Source organism: Dermacentor variabilis, chromosome 4, assembly GCF_050947875.1.
Source record: "Dermacentor variabilis isolate Ectoservices chromosome 4, ASM5094787v1, whole genome shotgun sequence".
NCBI classification, from domain to species: Eukaryota; Metazoa; Arthropoda; class Arachnida; order Ixodida; family Ixodidae; genus Dermacentor; species Dermacentor variabilis.
The window spans coordinates 220,257,362-220,281,499 of NC_134571.1; the positions used below are offsets into that span (position 1 = coordinate 220,257,362).

The 24,138-nt window shown below is 44.1% G+C and overlaps 1 protein-coding gene across 1 annotated transcript in view; it reads right to left on the reverse strand.

The window, feature by feature from the left end:
* The window catches only part of LOC142578521 (uncharacterized), a 226,168-nt gene that overhangs the window by 11,790 nt on the left and 190,240 nt on the right, over positions 1-24,138 (reverse strand). The window contains exon 9 of the mRNA XM_075687899.1: positions 5,219-5,297. Within this exon, the coding sequence (XP_075544014.1) occupies positions 5,219-5,297 (79 nt within the window). The remainder of the gene's footprint in view (positions 1-5,218; positions 5,298-24,138) is intronic.

A 24,138-nucleotide genomic window follows, 5' to 3' on the forward strand; every position in this document is an offset into this window, starting at 1 on the left:
CGGATCCCAACATCAAGTTCCAGACACACCAGCGAAAATTCAAAGGACAGCAGCTAATGCCCAGGTGCAGGAACGCGAAGGGGAGGTGAGACGGCAGCAGCGCCAGCTGCCCGAGACTGGCGTAGCGGTCGCCTGATTCAAGCGGGACTTCTTAGATCGATCCTTTGGCCATAGTTTTAAGGTGTGTGATAGGCTGTGCTTCAATAACGCAAATAAATACAAGTAAACATCATAAACACAAGGTATTCGTAACAATAACACAAGAGAAACACTGGCGAATCAGTGCTCCGCGCTTCCGACCGCTTCCAGGCTTAGTGAAACTACACCCTTCTTTTGTATAATTGCCAGTTATGAAGTTTTTATGCAGTGTTGCACATTGTTCGAGCAAATAAAACTGCAGCACAACTTTTTAATGCGGTGTATTTCAGATGACTTGTATGAGAAAAGTGCTAAAAAGAGTACCACAACGTAACACAGGAGTGACGTGCGCTGGGCTTCTCTCGGAAGAAGCCATGACTCGCTACAGCATTTTCGGCGCGCAGGCTGCTCTCCATCTATTCCATCATCCAGCACTTCCGGCCCATTTTCGAGGGCCAGCTACGTTATGTGCTAACAGATCATAAGCCTCTGGTCTTCCGCACAAACTCTTTTAAGTATGTCGCACGTGACCTACGTCAAGTGACCTATATATTGGAGTTCACTACGGATATCCGGCACATGAAAGGCACCGAAAGTGAGGCAGCTGATGCACTCTCCCGCATCGCCTCCCTCGGCACTTCTACATCACCTGCGGACTGAGAAAGTTTAGCTTCGGCACACATGGTGACGCAGCTGCAAGCGCTGCGTCACCATTCGCATAGAAGTCATTCCTCATTCGTTTCTGCCTTCCTCGCTCTGGTGTGACCTGTCAATGGCTGCACCTCGCGCCTTCATTTCGGCTGCCTTTTGTCGGGCGGTGTTTCTGGTGTATTTATGTACAATTTATGGTGTATCCTACAGACCACCCGATAGCTCCTTCAATTTCCTTTCCGAATTACACGATAACATTACGTCTATTCGATCCAAATATAACAAAGCTGATATTTTTCTTCTTGGTGACTTTAATTTTCCAGACATTGACTGGCAAAACTTGCGATGCCAATCACGTGCATCTTGTGAGTTCGTTCAACTAACACTTGATTTTTCACTTGTGCAATTAATAAACCAGCCTACTCGTATCAATATTATTTTAGATCTTGTTCTATCGTCCGCGCCCGAGAGGGTTAACGCTATCACTTTTGCGGATGGGTTCAGTGACCACCGGTTGTTACAGTTCACAGTTCATACACCTTCACGCTCACGTCACCTGAAAACTAAACAAGTATTTGATTACAAAAGAGCAAACGTCAGCGCTATAAACAATGGTATGGAAAGCTTCACGTCCTCATTCTTAGCAACTTTTTCTGAGCGGAGAGTGAACGAGAATTGGTGCCTGTAAAAAGAAAAGTTAATGAAATTAGCACATGCGCATATACCAAAGGTTTCATTTCGCGTTAACTCATCGGAACCAGGGTTCACTAAAGCTCTTCTTACTCTAAAGAATAAAAAGAAGCGGCTTTACAGGACGGCTAAACGTGTTGACACACCTGCGTCTTGGAGCAAACACAAGTCTTGTGATGCAGCCTACTGCAATGCCCTGCGTCAAGCCAAGCAAAAGTATTTCTTATGCGATCTGCAATCACTGCTTCAAAACAACCCAAAAATTTTTGGAAAACGATCTCTCCCGTTAAAGATTCCGACATTTCACAACTACTTGATAGCTATGGCTTGCCGATGGCACGAGAACATTCAGCATCTATCTTTAACAATTACTTCACGTCCGTATTTACAAAGGAAGACCATTCAAATATACCAACACCCATCGAACTCGATTGTACATACATGGCCCCCATCAATATAACAACCACTGGTGTCGCTGAGCTGATCAACAACCTAAAGATGTCAACTTCTTCCGGCATGGACGGTATAAACTCAAAAATCTTAAAATATACTGTAGTTTCCTCTAGCACAGTCCTTTCCTGCTTCTTTCAACAGTCCCTCTCAACAGGGGAACTTCCGTATGACTGGAAGGTCGGTAAAGTTATACCTTTCTTTAAATCTGGCGATAAAAGCGCTGTTAACAATTACCGCCCAATATCACTAACAAGCGTTCGCGGTAAGTTACTAGAACACATAATCTTTTCAAACGTAGCAAATCACTTGGAAACTAACAAGTTCTTCTTTAAACATCAGCATGGTTTTAGAAAAGGACTACCATGTGAAACGCAACTATTCGAATTGACTGCGGATATTTTCCTAAACATGGATGAGGGCATACAAACGGATTCCATTTTCATAGACTTCGCTAAGGCTTTCGATCGCGTTGCTCATTGCCGTCTCATAGCTAAACTCTCATGCTTAAACATCGATTCCCTAACAGTATCTTGGATAAGAAATTTCTTGTCATTCCGTAAGCAATTCACCATCGTCGATAACTTTATTTCCACTATCAGCGATGTAACATCTGGTGTCCCACAAGGAAGCGTACTCGGACCATTACTTTTTCTGATCTATATTAACGACCTGCCATCCGAAATAACGTCATCCATTCGCTTGTTCGCAGACGATTGTGTGATCTATCGTGAAATCTGCTCACCTTCCGTTCACGTCGCTCTCCAACGAGATCTTGACCGTATTACTAACTGGTACTCTTCTTGGCAAATGACTCTAAACACTGATAAATGCAAACTAATAACATTCACCCGCAAAAAGACATTTTCCGCTTTCGATTACTCACTTGATAACAACCCCGTCACACGCACCAACTCATACAAGTACCTCGGCATTCTCCTTACACCTAACCTGTCATGGTCTGCGCACATCGAAAAAATAAATGCTAAAGCTTCACGTACGCTCGGCTATCTTAAACGCAACCTTCGTGATGCTCCTGTCCTCCCCTGACAAATCGCTTATCAGACTTTTGTAAGGCCACAACTGGAATTCGCAGCCCCAATCTGGTCACTTCGCGAAGCTTACTTAATCGCATCTCTCGAATCGATCCAAAACCGCGCCGCCCGCTTCATTGTCAGAGATTATCACCGCGACTCAAGCGTGACTAGCATTAAGTCATGTTTATCTCTCTCATCTTTTGAATCACGAAGAACCATAGGATTGCTTTGTCTATTTCACAAGATAATCCATAGCACGCGCCCGTCCACTCTGCCGCTCACTCGTCCATCTCGTACATCTCGGCGTTTGCATAATCATCTTAGTTTCCAGCGTATCTTTGGCCGAACAAATGCTTTCAATTCTTCCGCGTTACCACGTACCATTCAACATTGGAATAACCTACCAAACGACATATTTGACATTCTTGACCCATTATCCTTCAAAGCACGCTTATGTATATTATTTCCATAATTCGTTACAACTAAACCATGCTGCGCACCTAAGTAAATACTTGTAGCGAAGCTGTATAGGTTTTTCTTTTTGTTTTCTTTGAATGTTTGTTTTGAATTACTTTAACGCTATTACAGACTTGTTCTTTCATCTTCACCTGCTACCATTTGTATAATTTCTTGGTACTCCTTTTTGTTACTTCACACAGTCGTCTGTTTCATTTATCCCGTTATTTATATTGTTAGATATTTGTTCTTTCATGTTTACTCGCTAACAATGTATAATTTCTTTTTACTCCTTTTTTTTGCTAATTATCTGTATCCTCCCCTCACGCAATACTCCTTCGGGAGCCTGTGAGGTAAATGAATAAATAAATAAATAAATAAATAAATAAATAAATAAATAAATAAATATCCCTTGACGACATCTGCCATCCCAGCATCCAAGCCAGGCAGCGCCTCGTTAGACAGCCCTACGTCTTTCCAAGCATTAAAACCGATGTTCACCGGTGGGCACGTTCGTTCCTCGCGTGCCAGACCACCAAAGTGACCCGCCAATCGAAGACTCCCACGCCGTCTTTCTTGCCACCTGGCTATTACTTCGACTACGTCAACTTTGATTAGGTTGGACCACTTCCTCACTCTGACGACTCCCGGTATATTCTAACAATTATTGACCACTTGATTCATTGGCCCGAAGTCGTGCCCATTCCGGATATCACTGCAGAAACGGTCGCCAAAGCCTTTGTTTCAGCACGGGTTTCCCACTTCGGCTGCCCCAGCATCGTGACCACTGATCGCGGCCGGCAATTTGACTGTCCTATCTCCACTTCCCTCAACCGCCAGCTCGGCGCTAAATACTGCCGTATTACTGCATATAGTCCCAGTGCCAACGGCATGGTTGAACGGCTCCACCGCTAGCTCAAGGCTACCCTCACTGCACGCCTGGGTCGGGAGCACTGGGTTCAGCACCTTCCTATGGCGCTTCTCGGCCTACGCGCTCTCCTTTGTCGCGATCTTGGGCGTTCTCGAGCCGAACTCTTCTATGGTGCACCCGTGCGGCTTCCTGGGGAATTGTTGGTTCCTTTCGGACCCTGGCGCCAGCCGCTGCAGTACCTTCAATGCCTACAGGACTGCATTCAGTGATTGCGCCCTGTCCCGCCTCGACCTTCGGACCACATCATCTTTGTTCATCCGGGCCTTGCACGTTCGACACACTTTTTTTTTTCAGACGAGACGCTGTAAAGGCACCTAATACACACTCCTACGATGGGCCGTACAGTGTCCTCCACAAGACGCCCAAGTCTGCTACTATCTACTGGTCGCGAAGAGGTGGTCTCATTAGACCGCCTCAAGCCGGCCTACCTTGAGACGCCTCCCACGGAGCTCCCCGCGGATGTCGCCGGTGTAACCGCGGATCTGCACGTAACCAACGCAGCACCGTCTCCACTTAATCGACGAGTATTTTTCGCCGTTCCGTCTGGGCGGGGGGCATTGTAACACCCACCGATGCCGCTCTACGGAGACGCTAAAGCTCGGCGCTCTTGGTCGGTACTGCGAAAGATGACGGAAAGAAAGTTGGGCGGCGCAAGCACGGCACTCGCTTGTCCGTACTAAGAACGCGTTACGCTGGTCGTCTTGTTTGGCGCTCCGCTGCAACAAATTGGTTCGCAACACTACTATTCACTTACTATTCACCTAGGGCCCAGTACAGGGCCGGCACTCTTTTGGTAAATAAAAAATTATTAAATAATTGATTGCAACATATCCAGAAAAATTGACAGGGAAGAGTGCAGCAATACCGGCTTTGGGATGCCGGCGAAGACGCTCGGGTACGTGTCCTTGTCAATTTCTGTGTACATACGCTGGCGCCGCTCAGCCCTGCAAAAATACGGGGCAATACGCATACATCAATATATATTTTGAAATATAAGCGTCTGCTGAAGCATTAAAACAAGTGAACATGAAACACTGCGATACGAACAACATTTGACATCATTTTCTTGCATGTGCAAGGAATGGCTCTTGCGAAAATATAATGTGATGTTAGCAGTACAATAGCGCTTCTCAAAAATAATTTCTTGACTAAGAAAGTGGGTGTGGTGCTACGTAGTACTCGCTGTAACACGATAAGTGTGTTGGTTTTGTTGTACATTGCATTGCAGATATTGTTCATAGTCGGTATGCTTTGTGCCCCATATCAACAATGTTTGATAATACAGACACGGTATTTTTAGTGGTTCTGCAATTCAATTACAAGTCGGAGGAATGGCCCAGTTAAAGCGTTGTTTGTGTATACGATAATGATGGACGTACACTCCACGGCTATCATCGGTACGAGGCAGCGTGAGTGAATGAAAAGAAGCTAACTATTCTTTAGTTCGCGCACTGCACCATAGTAACTTTGATGAAATAGGAGCATGAGCACTACTTTTCTAAGTGAAGGAGATGAAAGATGTGAAGCTGTTTTCAGTCATGACAAATGGAAAAGACGGTAATAGTTCGAGAAGAACAAATATGCTCTAAGATTCTGTTCAACTTCGATGTAACTGGTTATAGTTTCACTGCTTGGATCCCATGCGCGAGATGCACTCTAAGACGAAGCAACGAGCTATTGAGGAGAAGTCTAACAGAAGCGGTCATCGAAAACTTCTCTCATAGGTGCCCAAAAATGCGTTTAACTTTATTATGATCGCAATGATCGAAACGTTTCTCCCCCTAAATGACAGTCTCCAAAGCTAGTTTTCACGCGAATTGAAATATTTCTGGAACTTTTATATCTCTTTTGCGTCGCGGTTTTTCATTTTGTCAATGCGTGTTCTGTACAGATAACTGGTATTGCGTGTTTCGCTGAAAGACTGCCAGTTTTTTTAAAATTTACTGCTAAGCTCGTTTTAGGTGTCTAAGTAATAATATCAGGGCGCTCAAGCTCAAATGTATAGTACTGTCTACTATGAAGAGCACTGTCAGGGTCCCAAAGAAGAGAACGCAATTCTGCAGGCTCGTGCCAATGAGCTTGAAGACATATCTCCGCGAAACAACTAAATCATTCGCAACGTTCCTGACGCTAAATAAACGTGGGAACAAACCGAGAACAAGGTTATAATTGCTTTGAAAACAGTACTTCCATCTATTTCTTCCGACTGAATTTAACGTGCTCATCGCTTAGGCGTTTTTTTCACCGGGAATGTGCCGACCCGTAAGTGTAGATTTCTCGCGTTTTAAAATCAAGGAACTTTTCTTTCACTACGTAATCAACTCAAAACAAGCAATATCACTCTTAGCGAATATACTAGGAGAATGCCAGCAAACTTGATAGCAGAAAAAAATCAAGAGGCAGACATAGACAAAGAGACAGGACGGTGGCTGGACTAACAAATGATCTTCATTCATGAAAACGACGTGCCCCAAGTCCGTACTGAACATGCGCATGCAAAACAAAACAAAAAACACAGTCAACACCTTATCTATACACGTCAACAGTTATCAAGAAATAAAATCTCTTTCTTGGTTAGGAACACAGATGGCGCGCTTACACACTTCTCGGGGCCAAGTTTATAGATGCGATAGGCTTCAATCAGCTCTCTTTCCTGCTGAGTCTTAGCCTTCGCCAAGATTGAAACGTCACTGAATATAGGGTTACAACCGCACTCCTTACAGTGCAGCGGAATATTGCCTCCTGTGCCTGTGGGTATTAGATTTGCATGCTCACGCATGCGATCATTCACACAGCGACGGTTTGCCCTATGTAATCTCAACCAAATTTCAACAGAATACTGTACACTACACATGTGCCGCACGTGCGGTGCTTCACGACATGCTTGGTATTGCTCGTACTCTTTCGCGAACTGTGCTGCGAGACCCTCATGGAAAGTTTTGCAAGCTTACAAGGCGCAGAACAAACCAAACTGACGTCGTTTCTTGCCGCAACATTTTTCAATCTATGTGAAATGCCATGTACATACGGCATAACCACCAAGTTCTTTTTTATTTTGTCTCGCACTTCGCGATCCCCCCGTTTTTCATTTTCCAACGCTTGTACACAGATTCAGCCACTGCAGTGATCAAAGTCTTTGGATAGCCTGCCGCTAACAGTCTACATTCTTGCTGGGCGGCACTGTCTTGCATTAGATGCGTACAACTCTTTTCCACCGCATTCGACAAGCACAAAGAGGCTATGCCACGCTTGACCAGTTTCGAGTGAGCGGATTGGTACGGTAGCAACGTCTTTTTAGTTCTTGGACTATAAGCCCAGCAAATGTGACCTTGAGTGTGAAAGGTTAGAGTCAAATCTAAAAACCTGATGGAATTTTCTTGTGGTGCTTTGTGGGTGAAACTAAGATGTCGAGAGCAATGCTGAAAAGCTGATAAAATACTGCAAATGATATCAGTGAGACAACCACTTAGTCTGATATTTAAGAGAACGAGGAAATCGTCAACATATATAAACACCCGGGCAACACGGTAATCGGTAATGGCGTCTGACAGAGACTTATCGAATTTCGCTAACAAGAACCGCACAGTGCCGGCGCAACACTTGACCCTATACGTATACCATTCTTCTGTAAAAACATCTTGCCATCGAATTTAACAAAAGTTGCCGACAAGTAAAAAGGCAACGGTACGATAAAACTCTCAGTCGAGGGGCCACAACTACATTGAAAAGAAATCTCTCCTTGGCATTCAACAACTTCCCGCACTGCCACAAAAAGTTCTTCATGCGGGATAGAATAATACAGTTCTTCAGTGTCCACAGAAAATGTCGTGTTCGCTGTTACACTCTTAATCTGGATCCACATAAGATCCACTTAGTAGCTGGAACTTTTTTGCAAAAGAGTTCCAGTTATTTATTTGGAACCACGTTCCGCATAGTTTAAAAAGTAAATGGAACAGTGCACCACTTATTTTTACTTATCGATTAGGTGGCTCATCGTTCCACATAAGACTATATGGAACCCTGTTCCAAATAGAGGGGTTCTTCAGTTACTGGAACCTTGATCCAAATAAAACAGTCATGGCTATGTCCGGTGCGCCGTTCCAAGTATCTTCAGAGCTGCTTTTTATATAAAACGGTGTTCGAATAGACAGGAAACTGTCTATAGGTTCGAACTTCTGCATTATTTCTGTTTTGCCCTGCCAGTACAAACCGAGGTCATATGCTAAGCAGGCTGATGCATTTGTCAGAAGGAAACACCGACATTATTTTGACAGCACAGCCTTGGCATGTGGCCTGCGGTGATACCAACAAGTGGAAACCAGAAATTTTAGAAGCAGTGTGGTTCCTAGCAGTTTCCAACAGTTGTCTATTAGAGCACAGTTATATATAAAAGTAGGTTTGAAGTACCTGGAGTGGCACAGTGGAGACTTTGGCTTCGCCTGCCGGATCCTGTTCTGGCCTTTAGCTGCATGTAAAATAAACAAGGTATCTAAATTAAAACACCTATGAAACAAATTATTACACTGCTTTTCAAAATGAGTAAACTTTATTGAGTGTCAGTACTGCATACACTTATGACATGTTCGTCACAAATCTCATAGAAAATTAGTAGTCAACAAGGAACAAATACCAAAAAGGAAGAGATTCGGCTCTAAGTGGCATTCACACATATGCCTCTATATTAAAAGGTGGGTAATAAAAATGGCCCGAGACATAAGTGCACCAGATGCAAATAAACTTGCACATCGGCTGTGGAAAAAATAAACATTCAGCACGTACTATAATATATGCTGGCTTATCACAGGAAATAACGTAACTCAAATGCGCAAGTACCTGTCGCCCATTTAATGAGTTTACGCATCCCCTTTCCAAAAGAATTCAGTACTCTAAAATTTTACGAAAAAGGCATAAAATAATGGGCTTGCATAATTGAATTATTACAAGGCCAATCAAGAATGTAGTCGATGAGTTATTAAAAAGAAAAGACAGTGCAAGCCAAAATAAACAATGGAACATTTGCACACGAAAACCTGGCGGAATCACGTGGCAAAAATCATAACAAAAACATGAACACTAGAAACAACACAGTTGGCAGATCACAGATGTACGTATAATACAAAGCTAATCGTGACCAGAACACTTTCTAAGAGCCCTGAAACAGCCCCCTACTCGAGGCAGGTTACTTGCCCCAGCATTATGTAGTTTGGGATAACTCATCCCAAACATTACCACGAAAGCCAGGGTAAATGTTTATAAAATTTTATGCACCAAATAGATGGAAGGATGTTACACATTTTAAAGATTCAACAAGGCGACAGCGAAATATTAGCGTAAGAAATTCTGGAAAACAAGTGAGAAACTTTTAAATAGCCAAACAACTCAACCTGGAAAAATACAAGTGAGATATCCTAAAGAAAAGAAAACAAGGAGGAAAAAAAACAAGCCAGCCTTGAAAAATGCAGCCGGCGCTTTGCCCTGGCAATAAAAAATCGTAAAAGAAGGCACGACTTCACAGTTTTGCAGCTGACATGCCGCATCTACCAAACATTTGGCACGTGAATATTAGGCCTGACCGCTTCAGGTTTTTCAATAGAGACTACCTTAAACGACACCAAGCCACTGTCATATGGCTCACCCTTCACAAATGTCTTCCCAATTACCAAAAAGTGTCCAAAAGCGTATGGATACAACAGGTTTAAAATAAATATACAATCAACAGGAGGATGACTGCTTCTCAGGTGATGATGCAGGCGGTAAAGCCACGATGTTTTCCCTGCAGGCAATTTTCGAGTTGCCATTTTCTTTCAAAACGCATGGGCCTGGTGGACACCTGTTGCCAAGTGCTTGTGCCTTTAAAGAAAAGAGAAGCCGCAAATTTTAACTACACAATGGGTTTAAATTGTGGGGTTCGTGATAATACCTTTTTTGTAAAACTAATAATTTATTTCACTATGATTTCTTGGTTTCCTTTCTTTCAAGCCTGCAAAAGGTACCTGTGTGCAAAGAAAATTCTATGAGCATGCAGCCGTGACAATTACTTAGTGCGAATGGAATCGGTGCTTGATTTCTGGAAAAAGCGTTACGCTTTTCTAGTTGAACGATCTGAACATCAATTGGCTTTTCTAGCCTCGAGGGATTTTAGTTACCAACCAAACAATATATTAATCTTTGTGCACTTCATACTTCCCGCACATTCACAATACAAATAAATGTCCTCTTTACTCCGTTACGTGCTTTCTAGTGCTGTTATAATGCTTAACATAACAAGGCAAGAACCTGTCCATAATTTTGTTTCTGTTCCTTGTACGGAGAAGAAAATACCTTCAGATGCAAGTGCATTTACTGTTGAAAGAAAGTCCGGCAGCAATTCTGTTTGACTCAGTGGTTTAGGATCGTTTGACTGGCCTACTCCAAGAAAGAAAATTGAGTTCGTTTGTGAGCGCTTCAAAGGTGGGAAATTGTCAGTTTTGCACAGGCCCCTCGCATCATTCCCAATGAATTAGCCATCTCCACATCATCGCAGTAGACTGGTAGCCTGAATGCATTCTTTTTCTCTTTGAAAAGTGCATGACTGCGAAATCTCATGCCATCATTAAAATCTCTGAGGCACCCATCACCAGATGAGATTGGATGCAAGAGGTACGCGGCTGCCTTGGGTGCCTCAGGTTTGCTAAATGTTGCCTCAGTGGTACGTAATAGCCTTTAGAGCCATTGGGAAGTATTTTCTCACAATGCCTCACATAAATTTTGTTATGCTCATACAAAAGCTTTTTCCCCTTGTCATTTTTCAGCTGTGAAATATCTAGATCAAACTCTTTCCTGCAAAACATCTCTGACATGCCTTAAACAAAAACGTCAACAACAGTTCTTGTGCACCTGTGCTTCCCTTGTAGCACGTGGCAGAAGTCTGAAAGTCGTGCTTCGTCACTTAATGCAGGGAGCTGGCACTGATACTCAAGGTCAACACTAAGATTCACTGGACTTAATGTTGCACAACCGGCCTTCACCACAGGCATTCTAGCAATTCTTAAACAGACTGTGTGGTTCTCATTGCAGTGCTTCTTGTATCGTGCAAGGGCACCCAATGTTACAATGCAGATGAAACAGGTGTACCGCTTAATTCCAGGGCAAATTCAGTCATATGGTTGGCAAACCAACTAAAGTACTTACTTGAAAATCTACAGTGCTGGCATATATGAGTAAACTGTACTGGCAGGTTTGCAGGGGGTGGAGCTGACACATGAAGTTGAGGCTGGGACATCGAGGTGCTGGCACCAAAGCAGAAGGCGAGAGGTCACATACTACAGCGGGTGGGGTTGACTTGAGCCTGCCACCAACGCGGTGTGCTGCAGATTGGACAACGTTGAAGGGGATGGTGTTGGTGCTCAGGCTTCAGCTGAAGTCTGGGGCTCAAGCTCGGCCGCTGCCATTGGCTGCGCTGCAGAAGCAAACATTTCTCCTCTCGCCAGGGAACGAGCAGCTGCAAGACATCCCAGATGCACTATTTTACGTTATAAACAATTAGCGACGATCATAATAACTTGAGAGATTTCAAGCTTTTTTTCTGAACGCACTTAAAACAGTTTTCCGCAAGCCTGCTGCGCTGTGGCACTAGGGCATCTTTTTGCCAATAACATCATATTGTACTTCTGTTAATTCTTCTTTTCCCGTGTAGATTAAAAGTTTATTCTAAAAAGTATGATCCGTTTTGTGTTTATAAGCCATAAACATTTTCCTTCATGATTCAAAGTACCCACCAAAACTGGCATTTGCCCGTATTTACACTGTATAAATCAGTTCTTAACGCAATCAACACGTTTATTTAAAATTCTAATAGGCAATGCTCCGAACTTTGTCTGGTGATTTACGATATTTTGGAACGTTTCCTCTACACTGACACTGTTTTGCGATTTTAAATCTCTGAACAATAATCAACTTTTCAGCGGAAGCTAGAAAATGCATAATAAAAACTACGTCCTGCATTTAAGGGCCCTGAGATGAATTTGTTGAAAGTGGATTTGTGGCTGGTTGCATTGAACAGTATAATGAATATACAGCGAATGTCTACAGCATGAGCTGGCTGCTATGCACGGAAAGCAAACACCATGCGCAGTTCACAGCCACTGCACCAAGTACTGTAACAAAGTTCCACTGGTTTGCAGTGTGGTTTCATGCTATCTCAACCATCAAAATTCAAATATCTACCCATATTACAAGTACTATCGACTTTTCATTTGCTCATGCATTGGTAGTGCCATTTTAAAATATTATAGATCTGCTTAATGTATTCTGGCGGACTTTCCCGAGTGTCGTCATAGCCACTGTCCGAAAAGCAGAGAGGAGGAAGGTGTAAGAAAAGTGGCATCTTTAAGCACTGTTTTACTTAGAATATGCAAGTTAACTGGATGAAAAACTAAGAACACGGCCTTGGCATTCTGGGCTCCAGTAATGTTTTAGGCAATGTTTACGACTTACTTTAGTGTCCCTTTAAAGTTTGCACTTTAGGTCCTTACACTTATGAAAAGTGCCAACAAAACTTGTAACACTGCATGTTATTGCCAGTTCGTTAGGCCTATATTAAGTTTATGTATAAATTGAAACACTCTTCAAACTGCAGCAATTCTCAACTTCAAACAACACCTGTCCCTGTATCAAAAGCAAAATACTAAACACAGAGCCTTTCACTTAGGCTTCTACAAATAAAATATAAAATTTATCTGGTAATGTTTTTCAGTCTGTCACTCGGCACAGTGTTAATTTACATGCTAAAATACATTGATACATCTGCCTACCCAAAAGTTTTCAGGAAAACTTTGGAGATAAAAATAACTGCGAATGCCTTGAACTTACTGGCTTCCAAGAACATGAGGTCTTCAGGTACTGCTGTGAAAGAAAGATCATCATAGTGAGTCACTCATCTCTCAGTGGACTCATGTTTGCATTGGGGTTTTAGGTAGTACCCAATAAAATGAAGTATAATATTTACATTTTCCATTGAAAAACTTTACAGCATTTCCATTTTACTTAATTGCAATTACTTATATTTTAGGTTTTTACGAAAATTTCAAAGCAGATTAAAGTTGTGAGTTTGCTTCGTAAGAGGGCTGGAGGATTTGTAAGTTGGCTGCTGAGAATGCAGTGAATGATATACCTAGGAAACCTTACTAAACCAAATGTCAGAAGGCAAGACTGCACACAAAGCACTAATAATCATAACTAATTTTAACACTTTAGAACACCTACCTAAAGAAGAATGAAGTGGGGGTGCTTGTTTAGGGGTGCGAAAGTGCTATTTTTTCATCTTGTGTGTAACAATGGCGCAAGAAAATGGGGATGAAAAGGGAATACGTACAACACGTGGGACTTAGAACTTTCCACTGCCATACTACAAAAATCCAGTTGGAAGTTCGGCACCATGTTGTAGTACGTGGAAACTTTTCCTTCCCATTTCTTGCGCTATTGTTTAATCATGCACAAACTTGCCGACATCAACCTTTTGCAACTTTTCCATCCTAGAAATGACAAACCTTTACCGTATTTTTCATTTCATTAACAGGCCAAATAACAATATTCACTCGACAAGGCATTTAATTTTCCCATAATTATAGTAGTGTGCTCTTCAACGTCAGGCGCTCTATTATAAGCAACGACTCACTAGGACATTCCCTCTTAACGCTTATAGGGGTTTTAATTTTTTTGGGTAATGCCATCAACGTTGTAAATCAGAGGGTGAAATATCACGTGCACATGACTCCATCTTTTCACAGCATCAGCTTCAATGCATGCTAGAAAATGTTTTAGTATGGCCGCACTGAACCTATCTTGTAGAAGAATATGCTAAACACACTAACATAAAGCCTTCTATGAACGACCCAAAAGAGTCATGCTAATAAGAAACAGCATACCTTCGTGTGGGTCCTCGGTGCAATGCATATGACGCTGTAGCTGATGGTGCACAAAAAAAAAAAGAAATATGATTGTAGTTACAATTAGGTAATCTATTTTATTATAGAAATATATACTGGTTCTATTGTACTTCAGCACACAGGAAAAACTAAAAAAGCAGAACAAGACTGAAAGCGAAGGAAAGATATCCCACATGTCCTAGATATGTTGCTCGTTTCAATGGGTGGCGGTTTGAAGGCTTTTTTTTTTTCGTTTGCAATGCTGAACTGACCAAGTTACAATCTCACAGACCAAAATCGCTTAGAAGGCTTGCTCATCATTCAGGAAAGGTGGTTCAAACCAACTAAAAAATTGAAGAGGAGCCTTTTCACGAAACAAAAAAAAAAACAAAAACATCCACTGCGGAAGCCTTGGTAAGGTTTCATTGCTAAACGCTTAGAGACGTAAAAATATTTGAACATACTTTAGGCTCACCTGTCAATGCTCCATGCGCGACTGGTGAATGTCCGCATAATATGCACCACCCAAGCGGCACTCGTTCGTGGCTTATAAGCTCCACAATGCGGCGAAATCTATCGCACTCGTCACAACGACCCCTTAGTACGCCCGAGATGTCTTCCGCCACAGTGGATGCCACAGCCATGACGCAAAGGGTTCGTGTAGAGACTGGAAATAACGTTTTAATTTTTATTTTGCATACAAAACAAGAATATTTCTCACAAACTATGCAAGTGGATACAGCCATATCCGGTTTCTTCACAGGTTATTGTCGAACAGAGAACGTAGCTACGTTTGCAGTACATTAAGCTTAGAACGCGCTGAAATGGCATAATTTTTGTGGGAACATCATGATGTAAGAACTTAATCAGCACGTGCGCGTTGTAGGCAATTGTTCTGTCGTGCTACCAGAACTGACGTCCACGGCATAGAAATGGCAGCACGATTTATGAATACCACGCCAGGCATATGTTCCTCCCTTTCTTACCTCCATGAATGAAATGTTTTTGTTAACTAATATAAGCTGCCGCAAAATGGTCATATTATAAAGCGACAGCAGCGTGAGCTCACGCTACTGCTAAGACAACCACTGTCCCTTCCATTTCTCTACGTCAGGGAGCAAGCTAAGGGTAGCGTGAACATAACATCTGAAAAGGCCGCGGCACTGGAAGAAACATGAAACAGCTACCTAACGTACACAGCCAAACCTAGGCAGTGCGGCCGCCAGCGCCTTGAACCATCATTAACAGTTATGCGGAATGGCATTTTACTTGTGCGCTCTCCTTGGTGCATTACGTGCGCGCAAGGCGCAAGGACGAAGATTCCCGAGACGAAGATCCCGGTTTCGCAAGCACTGTAGTTCCATGCTACCTAGCAGAATAGAACAACAGCGGGAATAACCCACAAGTTTTAAAAAATACCGATAAGTCCAAGGACGCAAGCTCCTACAAACTTGCTTGGAAGTTCCTAAGCGTGTAAGAGCGAGGAGATGGCGAGCGGCAAACACGCGGCCGCACGGTACGAAGGTTCACAGCCGTTGTCAGCTAAAGCGCCCGTCCATACCCTACTAAGCAACATACCATACGGGGGCATACAGATTACCGGGAAAGTAACACGCGAACCAGCAACGTGGATGGAGTCATAAACGTCGAGCGGATTCCGACGCACGAGCACGCAAATTGACGTGAATTGCCGTTTACCAATTACGTTTCGCCAAAACAAATTAAATTTGCACGCCCCTAATAAAAATTTCCGCGCAGAATTTAAGACAGCGTAAATGACGAAGTACGCATAATAATTCGATGTGCCTAATCGCCCTCTGTCTCGCGATCTGCAATTAGGCGGAAAAACTGCCATCATTCCGTCATCTAGATTGCTCTATTACGAGCGCTGGAAACAAATCCGCTGGGATGGTACTCAAGTTAAGCTATCGGACTATATATGCAGTAATGCCATCGTAGAGCGAGTTTAGCAGGCGTGCCTGAATTCACCTGAATACATAGGGCAGCGTAGCGGTACCCAACCCGACACAGTGGCATTCTTGGTTTTACTGAGCAACAACCGTAACGAGCACATAAATATGCAGCACTGACCTTTCTTTGCGCCTCCTCGCAACCTCGCCACCCCGCTTCGTCCAGGAGCGATTACAGCGATACAGACACAGGATCGGAAGAATGTCGGAGTCGTACGTGGACACAAAGTACAGTCAGGGGGGTGAATCTCCGCATGGCTGCCATTGGCTGTTTTCGAGCAGATGCTCTTTCGACGCTAGCGCCAATGTCCCGTTCAGTTACGGCCCTAACCAAATGGCGACGTAGAAGCAAAATGGCGGTGCACACGATTGTTTACGTTGTCATGGCAACAGGAATAGCAGCCAAGGTCGATTCAAATAGGTCGCGAAGCTTCGGGCGAAAAGCGGTTCAGTACAGATTGTCACCGACATCAGCATGGGGGGTTATGGGAGCAGCGATTGAAGCGCGACTAGGTTTGGAGGGAACAAACATTGGGAAAGAAAAACGCGTTTTTTAATTCAGACGAGACACAGTTAGATTCATTCAACGAAAATAAAGTTCCTAGTCAATTTTATATATTCGTGACGAGTTAACAAAATGCAAGTTTAATTTTATTATTGTTAATAAATGCATTTCTTTTCAGCGCCCATCGCTACAGGGGGCGTTGACGCCACTATCACTCGCAATGCAATGCATGTCTTGAAATGGGCAGAAAGGCGCACTCGTATCACCTGTTGAAATACGCCCCCCTCACAGTTTGTGCTTTCTTGCTTGTCGAAGTTTGTCTGAATTTGGTCACTCGGGTAGCTTCATTGCTTCTTTATCTGTTCAGTGAAAAGTAGTGAGTTACGACCGCCAGATAATTGTATAGTTGTTTTCGTGCGACTGCGCTGCCCGACGGGCTTGGCATCCAGCAATAGGATCAGCACTCTACACCTAAAGCTTTCGTCGGCCTCCAAAAAAAGTATGTTCTGTGCAGGGATGCGATTTCGACAACCGTACGGCTGGCCTTTTCCTGCATGGCTTTCCACGCTGAAAACTCGAAACGCCCATCAAGTCGAATGGCGGGGCATTTGAATATATAGCTCCAAAGGAAGAACAACAAAACAAATTTCGCGCCTTCGAAAACAAAATGACGTCACTTCTGCTTTTAACGGACATGGCGTCACATTATTTTTTCTTCCGCCGGAAGTGTTCCCACCAAATACAGATGGCGCTAAGCCCCATGGACCGCCGATGGACCGCCATGTTTTGAACGTATGGGCTCCTATGGAAGCTTCGCTACCAGGTATATTTACCTTGTAGCAGCCGCGTGGCGCCTGCTCTTCCAAACGTCTTTCATTTCTTCTTATTTTTATTATGCCGACCCGCTCCGCTCACTTTCACTCTTTCCTCCATGCCGCGCGCGCCGCTTACATTTTTTTTTTTTTGGTTTTACCTGTATGCGGCGCGTTTTCTTCTATCGCGCACGCTCGCGCGCCCTACGGCGCACCAGGCGCCAGCTCACAAGCAATACGCGCGCTACGCCGCGCATTGGCATTGCTTGCGAGCTGGCGCGTGGTTTGCCGTGGGCTATGCATTGGCACGCACGCAGTCTTGCCCATACTTATAATATACCAGCATGTGCCGCGACATAAAGAAATTCCACTTCCAACACAACAAATCTTTGGTCTCGCTATATTGACTTCGTTTCCGAAAACAGATTTTTCTTATAACGTGGTGGTGATACACGCTCAAAGAATGAGCAGAAGTGAAAGGTGCATGACATATGCAAGTGTAATAAACACAAAAGTTCACAGACGGTGAAATAACAAAAGAAAGCGCTCGAAAACGCGTAGGCCGTGTCATGTACACACACATAAAAAAACAAGATTTTTATATAACGCCCTCAAGAATAAATTTTGACGAGCTTCTGATATATGCACTAAGATATTGCAGAAAATTGGGCGACATGTATGACATAGTCATGCCAACTATAAGAAGGGAACATTCACTGGTAATGGCAAAAACAATGACACGCAAAATACTTAAAAAATAGAAAAAATGCTAACATTGTTTGATTGAGAGACATGCCAAAAAAAAAGAGCTTACTTATAAATCTGCACGAAAGCATATGAAATGCGTGATATGTTCATTACTGCTGAAACAATTGAAAAAGACTTGGCAGAACAAAAATAACATTGTACTAAAAAGTGAAATATACATTATCCCATTAATTTTGCACTTGGCCACAACTTTAGTAATGATGGCAAGGGGAACAGAAGGTAGTCGGCTTTTGCAGCAGCACATACAAAACATGCGCAGAAAGGCTTATTCCTCAATCAAAGACCGGGTAAAATAAGCCAACAACACGACTTTTCTTTCGACCCGAATGCAATGCTTAGCAATAAAATTTACGTCACTTAAGGCACTAAGTCGTACCTACTGGGCACTCCTTTGTATAATAAGCACGAACTGCAAAAATCTCCACGTAGGACACTTGCAATGATCATGCTTTCCAGAAGAAAAAAAAGCGTATTATCCCTACACATGAAGGTTGTTCGCGCGGTTTTCCCACCAGCGGTTACTGAGATAGTACACAAACACGAACAGTAATTTTTCAACTGTTAGTACGTTTGTAGAACGTGACACACAGAAAAAGCACTGAGGGCGCTATGGAAAGCTGGGCAAGTAACTGAAGTTCCAGAATGAAACTTGGCACAGAAAAACACAAGTCATAGACCAGGTGACAATGAGGAGAAACATCTATTTGTCAGCTTTCTCTACGGGGAAGAGGCAAGTGTAGCACAATCAAGGCACAACGACGTCCGGAGCCTCATAGAGCACACATATGGACAGGGCTGTGTTCGTGTACAGTCGCGATCAATATGAAGGTGATCTCGCGAGCGTCGACCGGCAGGCCTTCCAAGCAACATAGCGGCCAATTTCGGAACTGCGCAAATAAAAATTGCGTTGCCTTCTTCCCCTATTATGTTCTTCCAGGCGGCAATCATCACCCCCAAGACCATCTCGCCACATTTTTGCTTGTTTCCCATTCATGGCAATGATCTGTGTACGTCGCTTCCAAATTCATATATTGGCTAACAATGACGCATCTGTGCAAAAGCTCATAACGGAATCGAAATAAATTCGCAGGTTATGCCGTGAACGGTGACGGGAGTGACAGCTTTTAAGGGAACACCAAAAGAGAGAGAGGGGAGCTATCTGATGTCTCCCTCTCAACCGACGGTGATGACGTAACGTGGCGCTGCTCCTAGTTTTGGTCGTCGCTCGAGCGATCACCTACAAATTGATCGCGACTCTACATGCGCCTTCTGATGTCCTTGGGTCTGAGCGCTCAACTCTTGTCTTTAGACGCCCTGAACAACCTTGCAGGGCTTGTTTTTTGAGGTATTTGCGTACCACTGCACGATGCACGAGCAGTACGAGTCGAGAAACGGGCGAAACATCGCGGAGCACAAGCACACAGCTACCGAGGACCACGAAACTGACGAAACTGCCCACGCAGGTCAACACACAGCAGCGCCCGCTTCACGATAAGAGCAGATAATGAAACATGAAACGTCATGCAGCGGGCTGAGCTGGCACCGGGCCTGCTGGGCCGCATGGCGTGCGCGCAGTGACAGTCGAAGGTGAGGGAGTTGCGAGGGAGTAACAAGGGAGGGCGATTGGAGAGGAGTTGGGGGGAAGGGCTCGGCCGCCTGGATCGGCGCGCGTGCGCGCGACGATCTACGAGGCCATGCAAGGGAAACGAATTTTCGGGCTTGCCCAGTACAGAGATGGCGCCAATTACCTCTGCCACTGAAACCGGGGAGTTTCCCGCGGAGAGTGTCTAGGCACTGTACACAAAGTAACCGTTCCCGCCAAACTGGCCGACACCACACCACCTCCATCCTAGTAACTCGCATCAGGCGCGGCACGCGCCACTGTACTGCACCTGCCACTGGTGGCGTTGGTGAGGTACAACGTTTACAGCTAGCGGAGGAAATGCTGAGATGGGGGTGCTGCAATCGTTACAAATGATTGCAAATTCTCGTTTTGGCACTTTGGCGTTGTAGCAGCTGCAGCGCCACTGTACTGCGTGTCACAACGGAAACCGCGCGGGCGATAAGGATCCGGCGAGACGGCGAGAACAGTTTGTCAGACGTCGCGCATGCGCATCTGGAGGTATAACGGCCGATTGGATTGGCGATGTTGCCCATGGCCAGCCCGTGGAACAGCGCGTGTAAACTCTGCGGCCGTCGGCGCTTTTCTTTCTCTCCGGAAATGACAACGCGCCGCGCGCCCTTACGGCGCAGTGTTTAGATATTAACACGTTAATACGTATAATTGCGATTATACATATAAAACTGCTTAGCACGTTAATTTCTACTCAAGTTGTTTCGCGTTGCTGGCCGTGAGCGCGAGCAATAACTGTACGTAATTCTTGAAGACAGTTTTTCAGCGTTGCTGTTTACAAAAATAAGTACGATATGTACGCTGCTTCATTTGCTGAGTTTCCTTGACCACAGCAAGGCTGGTCAGTACCAAAAAAATATAATGCGACGCTCTGTGATATACACATGACAAAATTACTCACATATAGTCAGGGGAGAGTGTGGCACAGTTTATTAGAAAGAAATGCAGCGGCCCGTTTCAAAACAGTTTTTTCTCCTAAACGCCAGCTCTGCAGGAAAATAACAAACAAGGGAGCAGAAGGAGACTGAAGGGTCATTCAGTGAGCTACAGTTACCATGAAGGAATCGATGTTTACACTGCGAATTTTTCCTTTATTGAAGTGCATTATTTAGAAAAGTAATATGATATCAGAATTAATACACAGAGTTTACTGCAGATACTGTAAAGTATTTCAAGTTCTCAAAGTTAAATTTCGTTCCCCACTTCTGAATCGTATAGAGTCGACTGTTCCCTGCAAACTGATATTTTTGTTTGCTTGTGGAAATCAAAAAGCCACAGGAGCAAGAAAATACAAACACACTGGCATGCGTGTAAGCACGTGTAATATGGCGCAACGTGACCCAAGGGCCCATTAAAACTGAAAGCTGTAGTCATTGACATATTGCTTACGCGTTGGGAACTGTGTACGTACTAGACCACAGCGAGCAAATGGCTGAACGTTGAACCAAAGGCCTTGTTTCTATTGTGCTACTTGTTAGTAAAATGCACAACACGTGATAGCATCAACAATTATTTCGTAACCGAGGTGTCCAGAAAAGCGCGCTGTCCACTTGAAATTCTTGAGCCCAGGCAGTTATAGGCTTCGTCCAAACAGCAGAGTGGGCACCGAAAGAGGCCGGACCTTCTAGAATTCAAGTTAGTGATGATTTTATGCGCACTGAAGTAAAATAGAGAGACGAGCTAGACGTCGAACCTTCGTCATTGAAACTTAAGCGCAAACTGAGGCACGCACAAGGGAGGGCAACGACACCAACGGCTTGGTGTACTGCGCGTCTGAAATTAGTGACAGCAAGACCAGGTACACAAAGGCCGTTTGAGCGCCGCAGCCAACCTGACAAGAGGTTCCTGCAAGTTCTGCTTTTCGCTAATATATATTCTTTGTTTGCGTCGTTTAATCTTTTTACGGCGTTGTTGAAAAGGACTTTGTTTTATATAAAATGACGACTTTAAAAATCCTCCTTAGCAGTTTATAAATGTCAACTGCTGTAAGATAGCTTCACAGATACAGCCTAAGTTTCTGCAATTTTATATTCCATGTGTGCACGTGCGACGGGCATCTTCGCCCAAAGAGCGCCAAATTTATATGTCGTGCCAGTTGTAGTTAAGGCATGATACACTGCACACTTCACAGCAGCGCACGAGTTATCTGGAACAAGACACAAGCAAAAAATATACAAACGCACTGTCTAAAAATTTTACTCGAACCTAAGTGGAACGATAACTGGATCATACAACATGGCCTCCCCCCCTTTACGAAGTTCCATATAAGAACGATAAACACAAAGAAAACAGAACGAACGTTCCACATAAGATCCCCTTACATGTTTCGTTCCACTTATTAACGGTTCCGATCCAGATAAAGATATGTGGATCACACTTTTAACTGGAACTTACATGGAACCAGATTAAGAGTGTAGAACTCCCGATCTCAAGGCATCGATCACTACGTTTGAACTGTAAATGCCGAATGGGTCCTCAGCGGCAAGGGCATTCAAGGAACGTTGCGAGAACCTTCCAACAGGCTTCTGCCATGAGCCTTCATCTGTCAGTTGAAGGCCTTCTTCTGTCGAAGATTATAATAATAATATTTGGTGTTTTACGTGCCAAAACCACTTTCTGATTATGAGGCACGCCGTAGTGGAGGACTCCGGAAATTTTGACCACCTGGGGTTCTTTAACGTGCACCTAAATCTAAGCACGCGGGTGTTTTCGCATTTCGCCCCCATCGAAATGCGGCCGCCGTGGCCGGGATTCGATCCCGCGACCTCGTGCTCAGCAGCCCAACACCATAGCCACTGAGCAACCACGGCGGGTAATTCTGTCGAAGAAGCCCATTCGAGAGCATTCAAAGGCATTCAAGGAACGCTGCAAGAACCTTCCAACAGGCTTCTGCCATGAGCCTTCTTCTGTCGAAGAAGCCTGTTGGAAGGTTCTTGCAACGTTCCTTGAATGCCCTTGCCACTGAGGACCCATTCGGCATTGACAGTTCAAACGTAGTGATCGACGTCTTGAGATCGGGAGTGCTAACAGCGAGCACGGCATTTTCTGTGGACATTGAAGAACTGTATTATTATATCCCGCATGAATAACTTTTTGGGGCCGTGCGGGAAGCTATTGAATGCCAAGGAGAGACTTCTTTTCAAGGTAGTTGTGGCCTCTCGACTGAGAGTTTTACGGAATTGTTATCTTTTTACTTGCCGGCAACTTTTGTTAAATTCGATGGCAAGATGTTTTTACAGAAGAATGGTATATGTATAGGGTCAAGTGGTGCGCCGGTACTGTGCGGTATTTTATTAGCGAAATTTGACAAGTCTCTGTCAGACGCCATTACCGATTACCGTGTTGCCCGGGTGCTTAGATATGTTGACGATTTCCTGGTTCTCTTAAATATCAGACGAAGTGATTGTCTTACTGATATCATTTGCAGTATGTCATCAGCTTTTCAGCATTGCTCTCGACATCTTAGTTTGACCCACAAAGCACCACAAGAAAATTCCATCAGGTTTTTAGATTTGACTCTAACCTTTCACACTCAAGGTCACATTTGCTGGGCTTATAGTCCTAGAACTAAAAAGACATTGCTACCGTACCAATTCGCTCACTCGAAACTGGTCAAGCGTGGCATATCCTCTTAGTGCTTGAAGAATGCGGTGGAAAAGAGTTGTACGCATCTGATGCAAGACAGTGCCGCCCAGCAAGAAAGGAGACTGTTAGCGGCAGGCTATCCCAAGACTTTGATCACTGCAGTGGCTGAATCTGTGTACAAGCGTTTGAAAATGAAAAACAGGGGGGATCACGAAGTGCGAGACAAAATAAAAAAGAACTTGCTGGTTATGCCGTATGTACATGGCATTTCACATAGATTGAAAAAGGTTGCGGCAAGAAACGACGTCAGTTTGGTTTGTTCTGCGCCTTGTAAGCTTGCAAAACTTTGCATGAGGGTCTCGCAGCGCAGTTCGCGAAAGAGTACGAGCAATACCAAGCATGTCGTGAAGCATCGCACTTGCGACACATGTGTAGTGTACAGTATTCTGTTGAAATGTGTTAGAGATTACATAGGGCAAACCGTCGCTGTGTGAATGATCGCATGCGTGAGCATGCAAATCTAATACCCACAGGCACAGGAGGCAATATTCCACTGCATTGTAAGGAGTGCGGTTGTAACCCTATATTCATAGACGTTTCAGTCTTG